The sequence below is a fragment of the Serinus canaria genome, chromosome 28 (assembly GCF_022539315.1).
Source record: "Serinus canaria isolate serCan28SL12 chromosome 28, serCan2020, whole genome shotgun sequence".
NCBI lineage: Eukaryota > Metazoa > Chordata > Aves > Passeriformes > Fringillidae > Serinus > Serinus canaria.
The window spans coordinates 1,615,889-1,630,554 of NC_066341.1; the positions used below are offsets into that span (position 1 = coordinate 1,615,889).

Here is a 14,666-nt window from a genome sequence, read left to right on the forward strand (position 1 = left end):
TGGGGTTGTCCCAAATTCCCATGGGGTTGTCCCAAATTCCCGATCACCGGTGGAGTCGCAGCCACGCTCCGGGATTGGGAAAAGAGGGATTGGTGGGTCCCGGTGGGTTGGAAGATGATCCCAAAGAATTGGTGGATCCCATTGGATGGGAGGATGATCCCAGAAAAGTGATGGATTCCATCAGGTGTGGAAAGGATCCCAAGGAATCAGAGAATCCCGTTGGGTGTGAAGATGATCCCAAGGAAAGAAAGGATCCCATTGGATGAGAGGATGATCCCAAGGAATTGATGGATCCCTTTGGATTGGATGATGATCCCAAGGAATCAGAGGATCCCATTGGATGAGAGATGATCCCAGAAAAGTGATGGATCCCTTTGGAATGGAAGATGATCCCAAGGAATTGATGGATCCCGTTGGGTGGGGGATGATCCCAAGGAATGGATGGATCCCATTGGCTGGGGGATGATCCCGAGGAATGGATGGATCCCATTGGCTGGGGGATGATCCCGAGGAATGGATGGATCCCATTGGCTGGGGGATGATCCCGAGGAATGGATGGATCCCATTGGCTGGGGGATGATCCCAAGGAATGGATGGATCCCATTGTTTGGGAGATGATCCCGAGGAATGGATGGATCCCATTGGCTGGGGGATGATCCCGAGGAATGGATGGATCCCATTGTTTGGGAGATGATCCCGAGGAATGGATGGATCCCATTGGCTGGGGGATGATCCCAAGGAATGGATGGATCCCATTGTTTGGGAGATGATCCCGAGGAATGGATGGATCCCATTGGGTGGGGGATGATCCCGAGGAATGGATGGATCCCATTGTTTGGGAGATGATCCCAAGGAATGGATGGATCCCATTGGGTGGGGGATGATCCCAAGGAATGGATGGATCCCATTGGCTGGGGGATGATCCCGAGGAATGGATGGATCCCATTGGCTGGGGGATGATCCCGAGGAATGGATGGATCCCACTGGCTGGGGGATGATCCCAAGGAATGGATGGATCCCATTGTTTGGGAGATGATCCCGAGGAATTTTTGTGGCATTGCCCTTTTAAGCGCCCGTTGCCCCTTTAAGTGCGGGCCCCACCGCTCACGTGGCTGCACCACGTGTGTTTCCCGCGCGCGGGAGCGGGGCGGGCCGGCGGCGCGGCGCAGTGACGTCACCGAGCAGCGCCGCAATGGCGGCGCCGAAGGTGAAGCAGGACATGGCCCCGCCGGGCGGGTACGGCCCCATCGACTACAAGCGGCACCTCCCGCGCCGCGGCTTCTCAGGTGAGCCCGGGGGGAGCCGCGGAGGCACCGCCGAGGGGCGGCGGGGGCAGGAGCGGGGCCTGTCGGCGCTGAGCGCCCCGCGCTCCCCTCACGGCGCTGCCGGCCCTCAGGGTACAGCCTGTTCGCGCTCGGCATCGGGAGCCTCCTGCTCGGCTACTACACCCTCGTCAAGTGGAACCGCGAGCGCAGGTGACGCTCCGAGCCCCCCCGGGGCATCCCCGGCCCGATCCTGGGGGCTCCCTGTGCTGCTGGCCCCGGGCTGGGCTTTCCTCCTTCCAGCACTTTTCCCATCCCTTCCCGGTGCTCCATTCCCAGTGCTCCCAGTCCCTCCCAGTCCCTCCCAGTGCCCCCAGTGCCCCCAGTGCCCATTGCCCCGTCCCTGTCCCTGCAGGCGGTTGCTGATCGAGGAGCTGGAGGCTCGGATCGCGCTGATGCCGCTGCTGCAGGCGGAGTCCGACCGCAGGTGCGGGATGGGAACTCCCTGGGATTGGGAATTTCATTTGGGATTGGGAACTTCCTCTATGGGATTGGGAACTTCGCTTGGGATTGGGAATTTCATTTGGGATTGGGAACTTCGCTTGGGATTGGGAACTTCCTTTGGGGCTGGGAACTTCTCTTAGGGATTGGGAATTTCCCCTTGGGATTGAGAACTTCCCTTTGGGATTGGGAATTTTCCCTTGGGATTGGGAACTTCCCTTGGGGTTAGGAACTTCTCGTTGGGACTGGGAATTTCCTTTGGGATTGGGAACTTTGCTTGGGATTGGGAACTTCCCTTTGGAATTGGGAATTTCCCTTGAGATTGGGATTTTCCCTTTGGGATTGGGAACTTCCCTTTGGGACTGTGAGTTTGGGATGGGGGTGCCGAGTGTGGGCCTTGGATCCCTTCCCTTCCCTTCCCTTCCCTTCCCTTCCCTTCCCTTCCCTTCCCTTCCCTTCCCTTCCCTTCCCCTCAGGATGCTCCGGATGCTGCGGGAGAACCTGGAGGAGGAGGCCAAGATCATGCGGGACGTTCCTGGCTGGAAGGTTCGGAATTCCCGGCGGGATGGGGAGGGACTGCTCCTCTGGGATCCCATGGATCCAGCCAGCCAGCCCAGGGGATTTGGGATCACCCCAGGCTGGAAGGTTCGGGATTCCCGGGGGGTCCCCTCTGGGATCCCGTGGGATTTGGGATCCCCTGGGATTTGGCTCCTTGGATTTGGGATCCCCTGGGATTTGGCTCCTTGGATTTGGGATCCCATGGGATTTGGCTCCTTGGATTTGGGATCCCCTGGGATTTGGCTCCCTGGATTTGGGATCCCCTGGGATTTGGCTCCTTGGATTTGGGATCCCCTGGGATTTGGCTCCCTCCTGGGATTTGGGATCCCCTGGGATTTGGGATCCCCTGGCACTCCGTGTCCCTCCCCCCACCGGCTCCAGGAGCTCCCAGGCCCCGCCCGGGGCAGCTCCTCCCGCCAATCCTGGGAATTCCCGGCCATTCCCGACACAATCCCCAGTGATTCCCAGCCCGTTCCCAGTGGTTCCCAGTACAATCCCCGTTGATCCCAGCCCTTTCCCGGTGGTTCCCAGTATAATCCCTGGTGATCCCAGCCCATTCCCGGCAGTTCCCAGCCCGTTCCCAGCCCATTCCCAGCGGTTCCCAGCCCATTCCCAGCCCTTTCCCAGTGATCCCAGCCCGTTCCCAGTGATCCCAGCCCGTTCCCAGCCCATTCCCGGCAATCCCAGCCCGTTCCCGGCGATGCCAGTCCGTTCCCAGCCTGTTCCTGGTGATCCCAGCCCATTCCCAGTGATCCCAGCCCATTCCTGGCGGTTCCCAGCCCGTGTCCCAGCCGTTCCGGTTCCCAGCCCGTCCCGGTCCAGCTCCCGGTTCCCAGCCGTTCCTGCCCAGCCCGTTCCCGTTATCCAGCCTGTTCCCGTGATCCCAGCCCGTTCCCGGTGGTCCCAGCCCGTTCCCGGCGATCCCAGCCCGTTCCCGGCGATCCCAGCCTGTTCCCGGTGATCCTGGCCCGTTCCCAGTGATCCTGGCCCGTTCCCAGTGATCCCGGCCCGTTCCCGTTGATCCCAGCCCGTTCCCAGCCTGTTCCCAGCCCGTTCCCGTCGATCCCAGCCCATTCCCGTTGCAGGTGGGCGAGTCCCGTTTCCACACGGATCGCTGGGTGCCCCCCACGCTGGAGGAGCTCTACTTCCTGCGGCCCCCGGCCGAGCTGGACCGCGAGAAGTTCGGCCTGCAGAACTACGTCTGAGCCCCGGGCCCGCCTCTCCCGCCTCCTTCCGGAACTTTCCCCCCTTTCCCTGCCCCTCTCCAGGCTGATTCCACCATCCCGAGCTTGTTCCGGCTCCTGCTCATTAATAATTAATGAATAAATAATGAATAAGTAAATTAATGAATCCTTTGGGGGTTGGAACTGCCCCTGGGGATTGGGGATCCCCCTTCTTTTGGGATTGGGATCCCCTGCTTCAGGATTGGGATCTCCCCCCCTTTGGGATTTGGGATCTTCCTTTTGGGATTGGGATCTCCTCCCTTTGGGATTGGGATCATCCCCCCTTTGGGATTTGGGATCCCCCTTTGGGATTTGGGATCTCCCCACTTTGGGATTGGGATCTCCCCCCTTTGGGATTGGGATCTCCCTTTGGGATTGGGATCTCCCCACTTTGGGATTGGGATCTCCCCCCTTTGGGACTTGGGAGCTCCTTTTGGGATTGAGAGCCCCCTTTGGGATTGGGATCTCCTTTTGGGATTTGGGATCTCCTTTTGGGATTGGGATCATCCTCCCCTTTGGGATTGGGATCATCCTCCCTTTGGGATTGGGAGCTCCTTTTGGGATTGGAATCTCCCCCCTTTGGGATTGGGATGCCCTCCCTCAGGATTGGAATCTCCCCCCCCTTTGGGACTTGGGATCTCCTTTTGGGATTTGGGATCTCCTCCCTTTGGGATTGGGATCTCCCTTTGGGATTGGGATCTCCTCCCTTTGGGATTGGGATCTATCTTTGGGATTTGGGATTCCCCTTTGGGATTGGGAGCCCCGTGGTTCCCAGACTCCCCCCTCTCTCCCCCCAGAATTCGGCCACTCCCGGGGGATTTTCCCGGGAATTCCGGCTGGGAATTTGGGATGGAGGGAGGGGCCGCGTCCCCGTCCCCTCCCCGCTCCCGGGGCTGCGCATCCCGCTGGAAAAGCCCCGATCTGGGGGGGTTTAACCCCAAAATTCAGCCCGGTTGGGATTCCCGGGTAGGAACCACGGGCGGCATTCCCGGAGCGGGGCCGGACCGGGAGTGGGGCGGGGGCACCGGAGCCGCCTCCCCCCGGGCGGCACCGCCGAGCGGCGGCCGGAGCATCCTCGGCATTCCCGGGGGATCCGCTCCGACCGGAGCATCCTCGGCATTCCCGGAGATCCGGTGCGACCGGAGCATCCTCGGCATTCCCGGGGGATCCGCTCCGACCGGAGCATCCTCGGCATTCCCGGGGGATCCGGTGCGACCGGAGCATCCTCGGCATTCCCGGGGGATCCGCTCCGACCGGAGCATCCTCGGCATTCCCGGGGGATCCGCTCCGACCGGAGCATCCTCGGCATTCCCGGGGGATCCGGTCCGACCGGAGCATCCTCGGCATTCCCGGGGGATCCGGTGCGACCGGAGCATCCTCGGCATTCCCGGGGGATCCGCTCCGACCGGAGCATCCTCGGCATTCCCGTGGGATCCGCTCCGACCGGAGCATCCTCGGCATTCCCGGGGGATCCGCTCCGACCGGAGAGTCCTCGGAGATTCCAGCGGGTCCGGTCCAGCCGTGTTCGGAGGCTCCGCGCAGCTCCCGCCGGCTCCGGTCCTGCCGGGGGTTCGGTTCCGCCGCCGCTCCCGTCCCGCTCCCCGCCATGAGCTCCGCTCCCTCCCCGTCCCGGGAGCCGCCCCGGTACCTCAGGTGAGCCCGGGGGTCCCCCGAGGAGCCCCCCCCGGCAGAACCGGCGGCTCCGGGCGGTGCCGCTCAGCCGGGGCTGCCCCGGGACGGGCCCCGTTCCCCGATGCCGGGACCCCGCGGGGGCGGAACGGGAGTTCCCCGGTGCCCCGGGAGCCGCCCCGGCTCGGTGCCAGCCCCTGCACGCTGCCCCGCGGAACCCCCGGGCCGGGTCCCGGTCCCCACGGGTGTCCCCTGGGGCCGGGGAGGGGGGGTCGGTACCCACGGAGCCGCCGTTGCCGGGGCAACCGCATCCCGGGTCTCCACGGCTGCGGAGGGGATGCTCCGGGAGGCGGCGGGAGAGGAGCGCGGGACCCGGGATGGGAAGGGATGGGGACAGCGACAACACCGGGGACATGGGGCGGGGACAACGGGAACACCGGGGACAGTGGGGACAGCGGGGACAGCGGGGACACGGGAGGGTCCCACGGCCGGGCTGTACCGGGAGGGAGCAGCGGAACGGGAACGGGGAATGGGAGCGGGATGTGGAACTGGGGTGTGGGACTGGGACGTGCCTCGGGGACACAGAGAGGGGACACAGCCGGGATAGTGTCGGGATATGGATCGGGGATGCGGGACCGGGATGCGGGACCGGGATGCGGGGCCGCAGCTCCCGGGGAGCCCCCGGCCGTGTCCCCCGCCCGGGGCCGGTGCCAGCCCCGCGGAGCCAGCGGGTGTCCCTGCCAGCCGGGAGTGTCCCTGCCAGCAGCGATTAGCGACAATGTTCTCCGGGAATTGCGGCTTTTGTTGGGCGAGGGACAACAAACACAGCTGGGCCCGGCCACCCCCGCCACCCCCGCTCGCCACGGGGGGGGCTCCGGGCACCGCTCGGTCCCTTCCCACCCCTTTTGCCCCCCGGTTTTCTCCCCAGAGCCCCCCGAGTGGGGCTGGGACAGGGCTGGGACTCACTAGAGGGCACCAGAGGATTGGGGACAGGGATGGGACGGGAATGCGGGACGGGAATGCGGGACGGGATGAATTTTCCTGGCAGGTTTATCAGGACAGCCAAGGACTGGAATGTGGGAATGGGGGGACCAGGAGCTCGCCTGGGCCCTGCTGGAATGAAAAGGGATTTTTTGGGCTCTGCCAGGACAGGGCTGGTCGGCGGGGACAGCCTGGATGGGGTTGGGACCACCCTGCAGCCTGGGGCCCCCACCCGGGACCCCAACGCGGGACCCCTCAGGTGCCCCTGGCAGTGCCAGGTCCCCTCCCGGGGCTGGCTCTGAGCGGGGAACGGCGGGGTCTGGATCCCCCCAGGTTCTCTCGGTTCCTCCGGTATTGCCGGGATCCCGGCCCAGCTCAGATTCCATCCCGGGGGTACCGGCGGGGTTTGGATCCCCCCAGCTCTGCTCGGTTCCCCCGGTACCGGCGGGGTCTGGATCCCCCCAGCCCGCTCGGTTCCCCCGGTACCGGCGGGGTCTGGATCCCCCCAGTTCGCTCGGTTCCCCCGGTACCGGCGGGGTCTGGATCCCCCCGGTTCTCTCGGTTCCCCCGGTACCGGCGGGATCCCGTCCCGGCGGGGCTCGCGTTCCCTCCCGGCGGCCGCGGCGGGCGCTGGAGGCGGCCCAGCCCGCTCCGCCCGCGCAGGTGAAGCCAACAGATGTGAGCAATTATTGTCGCGCTGGGCGCTGCCAGCTCCGGGCTCGGCGGCGGCGGAACAACCGCGGCTTTGTTCGCTTTTATGTAACCGGGGAACCGGGGCCGCCGCCAGCTCGGCCGAGCGCCGCTCCCGCCCCGGCCCGTGCGGTCACGGTCCCCTCCGTGCGACACCCGTGTGACATCCGTGTGACACCGGTGTGACCTCCGTGCTACACCCGTGTGACCTCCGTGCCCGTCCCCACCGCGGGGCCCACCCGCGAGCCCCCAGCGCGCTCGCCCCGGGTCCCAAAATCCCGTCCCGGGGGTGGAGCGGGGTCCCGAATCCTCTCGGGAGAGGGGTTGGGGACAGCTCTGTCCCGCTGTCCTGAGCGGGGACTGTCCCCAAGGCAGCCAGGCGGAGGCGGAGGCCATGGAGAAGGAGCTGCTAGAGGATTATCGCTTCGGGCGGCAGCAGCTGATCGAGATCTGGGGACACGCCTGTGCCGTGGCTGTCACCAAGGTGAGGCTGGGGACACCCGGGGGGCTGGGGACACCTCGGAGGGGCTGGGACACCGCAGCAGGGCTGGGGTCCCCACGGGCAGGGGGATGCTCAGCCCGTCCCGGGGGTCGGGGCAGGGGCCGTGGGGGGTCCCCAGAGGTGCCCAGGTGTCCCCGTGCCCCGGCGATGTCGCTGCTGCGGGGATCGCCCGGGGCTCGTGCGGGATGTGAGGAGGAGGAGGAGGAGGAGGAGGAGGAGGAGGAGGAGGAGGAGGAGGAGGAGCAGGGGTCCATCAAGGGCCGCTTTGTGCCTCGGGCCCGAGCGCTCCGCGCCCGCCTCAGCTTTTCCATCGGCCCTTCCCTGCCCCGAGCGCTGCCTGAGGAGCTGAAATGTTTTGGTGCCGGAGCTGTTGCAGCATCCCTGACCCCACCTGGCGCTCGCCATCCTCCTCTTCCTCGGGGCCACCCCAGCTCCGGCTCCCCCAGCCAGCCGGGGTGTCCCCGCGGTGTCCCCGCCGTGTCCCCCGTGCCAGGAGGTGCCGGCGGGCGCGGCCAGCGCGGGGCCAGGGCCAGGCCAGGGCTACCGGGGCCGTGTCCCGCTCCGGGCACCGGGGAGGGCTCCGGGAGCCAGGATCCGTGAGCAGGAAAAAATCCGTCAGTGGATAAACAGAGCGTCCCTCCCTGCCTGCCTCGCTCCCTGCCGAGCCATCCTGGAATGTGCGGCGGGCGGGACCGGGACAGGGACGGGGACGGGGGGGCCGCGGGCACGGCCCGGCCCGGGCAGCGTCCTGGTCCCGCCGTGGGCATCACCCCGAGGGTACCGTGGGCATCACTCGAGGGTACCATGGGCATTATGTGGATGGTACCACGGGCATCACCCAGGGGGTGTCCCCTGGTCTCTGTCCCCTGTCCCCGGTGTGCCAGTGTCCCTGCTGTCCCCTGTCCCCCCCGTGCCAGTGTCCCCCCTGTCCCCGCTGTCCCTGCTGTCCCCCTGTGACAGTGTCCCCTGCCCTCTGTGTGACAGTGTCCCCTGTCCCCTCTGTCCCCTGTCCCCCCTGTGACCGTGTCCCCGCTGTCCCCCTGTGACAGTGTCCCCTGCCCTCTGTGTGACAGTGTCCCCTGTCTCCGCTGTCCCCTGTCCCCCCTGTGTGACAGTGTCCCTGCTGTCCCCCCGGTGTGACAGTGTCCCCTGTCCCTGCTGTCCCCTGCCCCCTGTGTGACAGTGTCCCCTGCCCCCCCGGTGTGACAGTGTCCCCTGCCCCCCTGTGACAATGTCCCCCCTGTCCCCGCAGGCCTTCCCGCTGCGCTCTCTGCCCCGCAGGCAGCCCACGCTGTTGGTGGCCTGCGGGCCGGGCCGGATCGGGGCCGTGGGCTTGGTGTGCGCCCGCCACCTGCGCAGCTTTGTGGGTACCTCTGCCCCCCGCCCTCCTCCTCCTCCTCCCCGGGCCTTCCTCCCGGCCCCCCCGGCTCCAGGGCTGCTCTCTCCCCGCAGGATTACGAGCCCACCATCTTCTACCCCAAGCGCTCTCCGGACCCGCTGCACCGCGACTTCACCACGCAGTGCGAGAAGATGGACATCCCCTTCCTGTCCTACCTGCCCGCCGAGGTCAGCCCGGCCCCAAACCCCCCTGGGTACCCCTTCACCCTGCCCCTGGTCCTCCTGTGAACCCCAAAACCCCCTGGGTACCCCCTGCCCCTGCCCCTGGTCCTTCTGTGAACACCAAAACCCCCTGGGTACCCCCTGTTCCCCCTGTGAACCCCTAAACCCCCTGGGTACCCCCTGCCCCTGGTCCTCCTGTGAACCCCCAAACCCCCTGGGTACCCCTTCACCCTGCCCCTGGTCCTTCTGTGAACCCCAAAACCCCCTGGGTACCCCTGCCCCTGCCCTGGTCCTCCTGTGAACCCCAAAACCCCCTGGGTACCCCCTGTTCCCCCTGTGAACCCCTAAACCCCCTGGGTACCCCTTCACCCTGCCCTGCTCCCCCTGTGAACCCCCAAACCCCCTGGGTACCCCCTGCTCCTGCCCCTGTTCCTCCTGTGAACCCCCAAACCTCCCTGGGTACCCCTTCACCCTGCCCCTGTTCCCCCTGTGAACCCCCAAATCCCCCTGGGTACCCCCTGCCCCTGCCCCTGGTCCCCCTGTGAACCCCCAAACCCCCAAAGCCCCCGGGTACCCCTTTAACCTGCCCTTGTTCCTCCTGTGAACACCCAAACCCCCAAACCCCCTGGCTCCTGCCCTTTGACCCCCGTGAACCCCCAAACCCCTGGGTACCCCCTGCCCATCCCCTGTTCCCCCTGTGAACCCCCAAATCCCCCTGGGTACCCCCTTTCCCTCTCCTCTTCCTCCTATGAAACCCCAAACCCTCCTGGTTGCCCCCTTCCCTTCTCCTCTTCCTCCTGTGAACCCCCAAATCCCCCTGGCTCCTCCCCTTTCCCCCCGCGAACCCCCAAATCCCCCTGGTTACCCCCTTACCCTCTCCCGTTCCTCCCATGAACCCCCAAATCCCCAAATCCCCCCCAAATCTCCTTTTCTCCCTCTTCCCCCTCCCCGAACCCCAAAACCCCCCAAAACTCCCAAATTTCTCCCTTTTGTCCTTCCTTTTCCCCCTCCCTGAACCCCAAACCCCCCCAAATCCCCCCCAACCTCCCAGCTCTCCTTTTCTCCCTCTTTCCCCTCCCCCCACCCCAAAACTCCCCAAAACTCCTTTTTTTTTCTTCCTTTTCCCCCTCCCTGAACCCCAAAACCCCCCCAAAACTCCCAAAAACCCCCCAAAACTCCCCAAAATTCCCCAAACCCCCCAAAACTCCCAAATTTCTTCTTTTTTTCCTTCCTTTTCCCCCTCCCCAAACCCCCCGGGCTCTCCTTCCCCCCTCTCCCCCTCCCCATCCCGGCCCTGCTGAGATCCCGGGAATGCCAAAAAATCCAGAAAAAAAAAAAAATTCAAAAAAAAAGAAGAAATAAAAAAATCCCCAAAACAATCCCGAAAATCCACGGCCCGCCGCCCGCAGCCACCGGCTCTGTTATTTTTGGAACCTCCCGGCGCTGAAAACGGAGGAATTTGACCCAAAATTCGCCGTCTCGGCGTGCCGGGCTCGGGGGGGGGGGCGGTGGGGAGGGGATGGATTTGATTTTCCAGCGCCGCCGTCAGAGGTGACACGGGGACACGGCGAATGTCGCTGTCGCCTCCAGGTGCAGCTGCTGAACGACGCCTACAACGCCGTGGTGGACGCGGTGCTGGGAGCCGAGGGGACCGAGGGGACAGAGGGGACAGAGCCCTGCGCCGCCATCCTGGCCACCCTCCAGCACGTCCGCATCCCCATCGTCAGCCTGGATGTCCCCTCAGGTGCTGCCGGTGTCCCCTCGGGTGTCACCTCGGGTGTCCCCCTTGTCCCTCTGGTCCCCTCTCCCACAGCGTGGTGGCCTTGGCAGGGTGGGGACATCACCGGAACCCCAGCGGTGGCACTTGGGGACATTCCCGGGACCCCCCGAGAATCCAGGAGGGATTGGGGACATCCAGGGGACATCCCAGCGGTGGCCCTGGCGGGGTTGGGGACATCCCGGGGACCTCCCCGCGGTGGCCCTTGGGGACATCCCCGGGACCCCCCGAGGATCCAGGAGGGATTGGGGACATCCATGAATCCCCTCACGGTGGCCCTTGGGGACATTCCCGGGACCCCTTCACGGTGGCCCTTGGGGACATCCCCGGGACCCCCAGGAGGATCCAGGAGGGATTGGGGACATCCAGGGGACATCCCCGCAGTGGCCCTGGAGGGGTTGGGGACATCCCGGGGACCCCCCCGCGGTGGCCCTTGGGGACATCCCCGGGACCCCCCTGAGGATCCAGGAGGGATTGGGGACATCCAGGGGACCCCCCTGCTGTGGCACTTGGGGACATCCATGAACCCCCCCCGTGGTGGCCCTTGGGGACATTCCCGGACCCCAAGGAGGGTCCAGAAGGGATTGGGGACATCCAGGGGACCCCCCCGTGGTGACCTTGGTGGGGTTGGGGACATCCCCGGACCCCCCCGCGGTGGCCCTGGCAGGGTTGGGGACATCCACAGGAAATAACAAAGTGCCCGGCCCGAGACATGACGTCACTGGCAGCTGGCACTGCCCAACTCCCTGGTGGCCAGGCCTGGCATTGTCACCACCCGTGTGTGTCCCCCCCCCCGGCCTGGCCGTGTCACCCTGCCCGGGGTGGATCCCCGCGGGGACAAACCCCGCCCGTGCCACCCCTGTCCCCTCCCTGTGCCCTCTCTGTCACCTCCACGGCAGCAGCGCGACCCCGAGTGTCCCCAAGGGTGGCGTGTGTCCCCTGGGGTCACACCTGTCCCCTGTCCGTGACCCCACCGACCGCTCCGTGTCCCTGGGTGTCACTCGTGTCCCTTCTCCATGTCCCCTGGGTGTCCCTGCTGTCCCTGGCTGTCCCCTCTGTCACCCCGCTGTCTCTGGGTGTCCCTGGGTGTCCCTGCTGTCCCCGAGTGTCCCCATTGTCCCCCTGGTGTCCCCCCGCTGTCCCCGCTGTCCCTGGGTGTCCCTGCTGTCCCTGCTGTCCCCCCGGTGTCCCCGCTGCCCCCTCTGTCGCTGCTGTCCCTGGGTGTCCCTGCTGTCCCCCCGCTGTCCCCTCTGTCCGTGGGTGTCCCTGGGTGTTCCTGGGTGTCCCCTCTGTCCCCCCGGTGTCCCCCCGGTGTCCCCGCGGTGTCCCCGCTGTCGCAGCTGTCCCCGAGTGTCCCCTCTGTCCCCCCTCTGTCCCCGCGGTGTCCCCGCTGTCGCAGCTGTCCCGGGTGTCCCCATTGTCCCCCCGATGTCCCCGCGGTGTCCCCGCTGTCCCTGGCTGTCCCCGGTGTCCCCCCGCTGTCCCCGCGGTGTCCCCGGTGTCCCGGTGACCGCTGTCCCCTGGTGTCCCCCCCGCGGTGTCCCTGCTGTCCCCTCTGTCCCCAGCCGTCCCCGCGGTGTCCCCGCTGTCGCGGTGACCGCTGTCCCCTGGCCAGGCTGGGCGGCGGGCTCGGCTGGCAGCGGTGCCATCAGCCCGGACGTGCTGGTGTCGCTGCTGGCCCCCAAGGAGGTGACGCGGCGCTTCCGGGGACGGCGACATTTCCTGGCCGGGCGCTTCGTGCCCGAGGAGCTGCGCAGGAAATTCGGGCTCGGCCCCGCCGAGTACCCGGGCAGCGACTGCGTGGTGGCCCTGTGACCCCAAAAACACCCTGGGACCCCCCCAAAAAACACCCTGGGACCCCAAAAACACCCTGGGACCCCCCAAAAACACCCTGTGACCCCAAAAACACCCTGGGACCCCCAAAACACCCTGGGACCCCCCAAAAACACCCTGGGACCCCAAAAACACCTTGGGACCCCAAAAACACCTTGGGACCCCCCAAAAACCACCCTGGGACCCCAAAAACACCCTGGGACCCCCCCAAAAAACCTCCCTGGGACCCCCAAAACACCATGGGACCCCCCAAAAACACCCTGGGACCCCAAAAACACCCTGGGACCCCCCAAAAACACCCTGGGACCCCGAAAACACCTTGGGACCCCAAAAACACCCTGGGACCCCCCCAAACCATCCTGGGACCCCAAAAAAACCCTGGGACCCCCAAAACTCCTGGGACCCCAAAAACACCCTTGGGACCCCCCAAAAAACACCCTGGGACCCCAAAAACCTGGGACCCCCCAAAAACCACCCTGGGACCCCAAAACAAACCCTGGGACCCCCCCAAAAACCTCCTGGACCCAAAAACACCATGGACCCCCAAAAACACCCTGGGACCCAAAAACCTGGACCCCCAAAAACACCCTGGGACCCCGAAAACACCCCCTGGGACCCCAAAAACCTCCCTGGGACCCCCCAAAAACATCCTGGGACCCCCAAAAACAACCACCCTGGGACCCCCCAAAAAACCTCCCTGGGACCCCCAAAACACCCTGGGACCCCCCAAAAACCTCCCTGGGACCCCAAAAACACCTCCCTGGGACCCCAAAAAACCTCCCTGGGACCCCAAAAACACCCTGGGACCCCAAAAAAACCTCCCTGGGACCCCCAAAACACCCTGGGACCCCCCAAAAACACCCTGGGACCCCAAAAACACCCTGGGACCCCCCAAAAACACCCTGGGACCCCAAAAACACCTTGGGACCCCCCAAAAACACCCTGGGACCCCAAAAACACCCTGGGACCCCAAAAACACCCTGGGACCCCCCAAAAACACCCTGGGACCCCGAAAACACCTCCCTGGGACCCCCAAAAAACCTCCCTGGGACCCCAAAAACATCCTGGGACCCCCCAAAAACACCCTGGGACCCCCCTAAAACACCCTGGGACCCCCCAAAAACACCCTGGGACCCCAAAAATCCCTGGGACCCAAAAAAAACCTCCCTGGGACCCCAAAAATCCTTGGGACCCTCTGCGACCCCCCAAACCCCCCCGGGACCCCCCTGGGACCCCAAAAACCTCTGGGAACCTAAAAACCTCTGGGACCCCCCAAAAAAAACCCTGGACCCCCCCAAAATCCCTGAGACCCCCAAAAACCCCTCTGACCCCAAAACCACCGGGACTCCCCAAAAACCCCCTGGGACCCCAAAACCCCCCTGGGATCCCAAATCGATCCTGCTGGTGGCCCTGGGACCCCAAATAAAGCAATGGTGGTGGCTCTGTGACCCCAAAAATAAAGTGGTGGTGGCTCTGGTGGCCCTGTGACCCCCCTGGTGGCCCTGTGACCCCCCTGGTGGCCCTGGGACCCCCTGGTGGCCCTGTCACCCCCCTGGTGGCCCTGGGACCCCCTTGTGGCCCTGTCACCCCCTTGGTGGCCCTGTCACCCCTTGGTGGCCCTGTGACCCCCCTGGTGGCCCTGTGACCCCCCTGGTGGCCCTGTCACTCCCCTGGTGGCCCTGTCACTCCCCTGGTGGCCCTGTCACCACCCCCTAGTGGCCCTGTCACCCCCCTGGTGGCCCTGGCACCCCCTGGTGGCCCTGTCACCCCCCTTGGTGGCCCTGTCACCCTCTGGTGGCCCTGTCACCCCCGAGCCGCAGCGCTGGTGTCCCTCAGCTGGTGTCCCTTTGGAGATGGGGACAGGGGGACCTTGGTGGCCTTGGGTTGGGGACATGTCCGGCACCCCTGGGGCACCTTGCCTGACCCCCTCTGGCAGCGCCACCACCTCTGCTGGGGACAGAGCAGTGTCACCTCCTCCTGTCCCCCACCCGCGGGGCTGCAATGCCACCGGAATGCCACCAAAATGCCACCAAAGTGCCACCAAACCCCCCCAAAATCCCAGGAAAGGGACACGGGAACCACCCCAGAGCACGGGGATGTCCCTGAGGGTGACGAGCCACCCCTGGGGACTGTCCCCTCTGTCCCCTCTG

The 14,666-nt window shown here is 65.6% G+C and overlaps 2 protein-coding genes across 2 annotated transcripts; both read left to right on the forward strand.

Moving 5' to 3' along the window:
* Nucleotides 1-1,121: 1,121 nt before the first annotated feature.
* NDUFA13 (NADH:ubiquinone oxidoreductase subunit A13) lies at nt 1,122-3,663 on the forward strand. Its single transcript, XM_050986037.1, has 5 exons — nt 1,122-1,286; nt 1,397-1,475; nt 1,678-1,749; nt 2,240-2,309; nt 3,407-3,663. Exons 1-5 carry the CDS (start codon nt 1,193-1,195, stop codon nt 3,524-3,526), a joined length of 435 nt encoding a protein of 144 aa, XP_050841994.1. The 5' UTR covers nt 1,122-1,192; the 3' UTR covers nt 3,527-3,663.
* A 3,389-nt stretch (nt 3,664-7,052) lies between these two features.
* YJEFN3 (YjeF N-terminal domain containing 3) lies at nt 7,053-12,591 on the forward strand (the record flags this gene model as incomplete). The annotated part of the gene is made up of 5 exons (XM_050985939.1): nt 7,053-7,328; nt 8,599-8,709; nt 8,799-8,912; nt 10,497-10,650; nt 12,299-12,591. Coding segments are annotated over 5 exons (855 nt in total), but the record flags the coding sequence as incomplete, so codon positions are not given.
* Between the last annotated feature and the right edge of the window lie 2,075 nt (nt 12,592-14,666).

Coding starts and splice junctions, on each gene's coding strand:
- NDUFA13 (XM_050986037.1), top strand. CDS start 1,193: ATGGCGGCGCCGAAGGTGAAGCAGGACATGGCCCCGCCGGGCGGGTAC. Junction 1,750..2,239: donor CAGGCGGAGTCCGACCGCAG/GTGCGGGATGGG, acceptor CCTTCCCCTCAG/GATGCTCCGGATGCTGCGGG. Junction 2,310..3,406: donor GGGACGTTCCTGGCTGGAAG/GTTCGGAATTCC, acceptor TTCCCGTTGCAG/GTGGGCGAGTCCCGTTTCCA.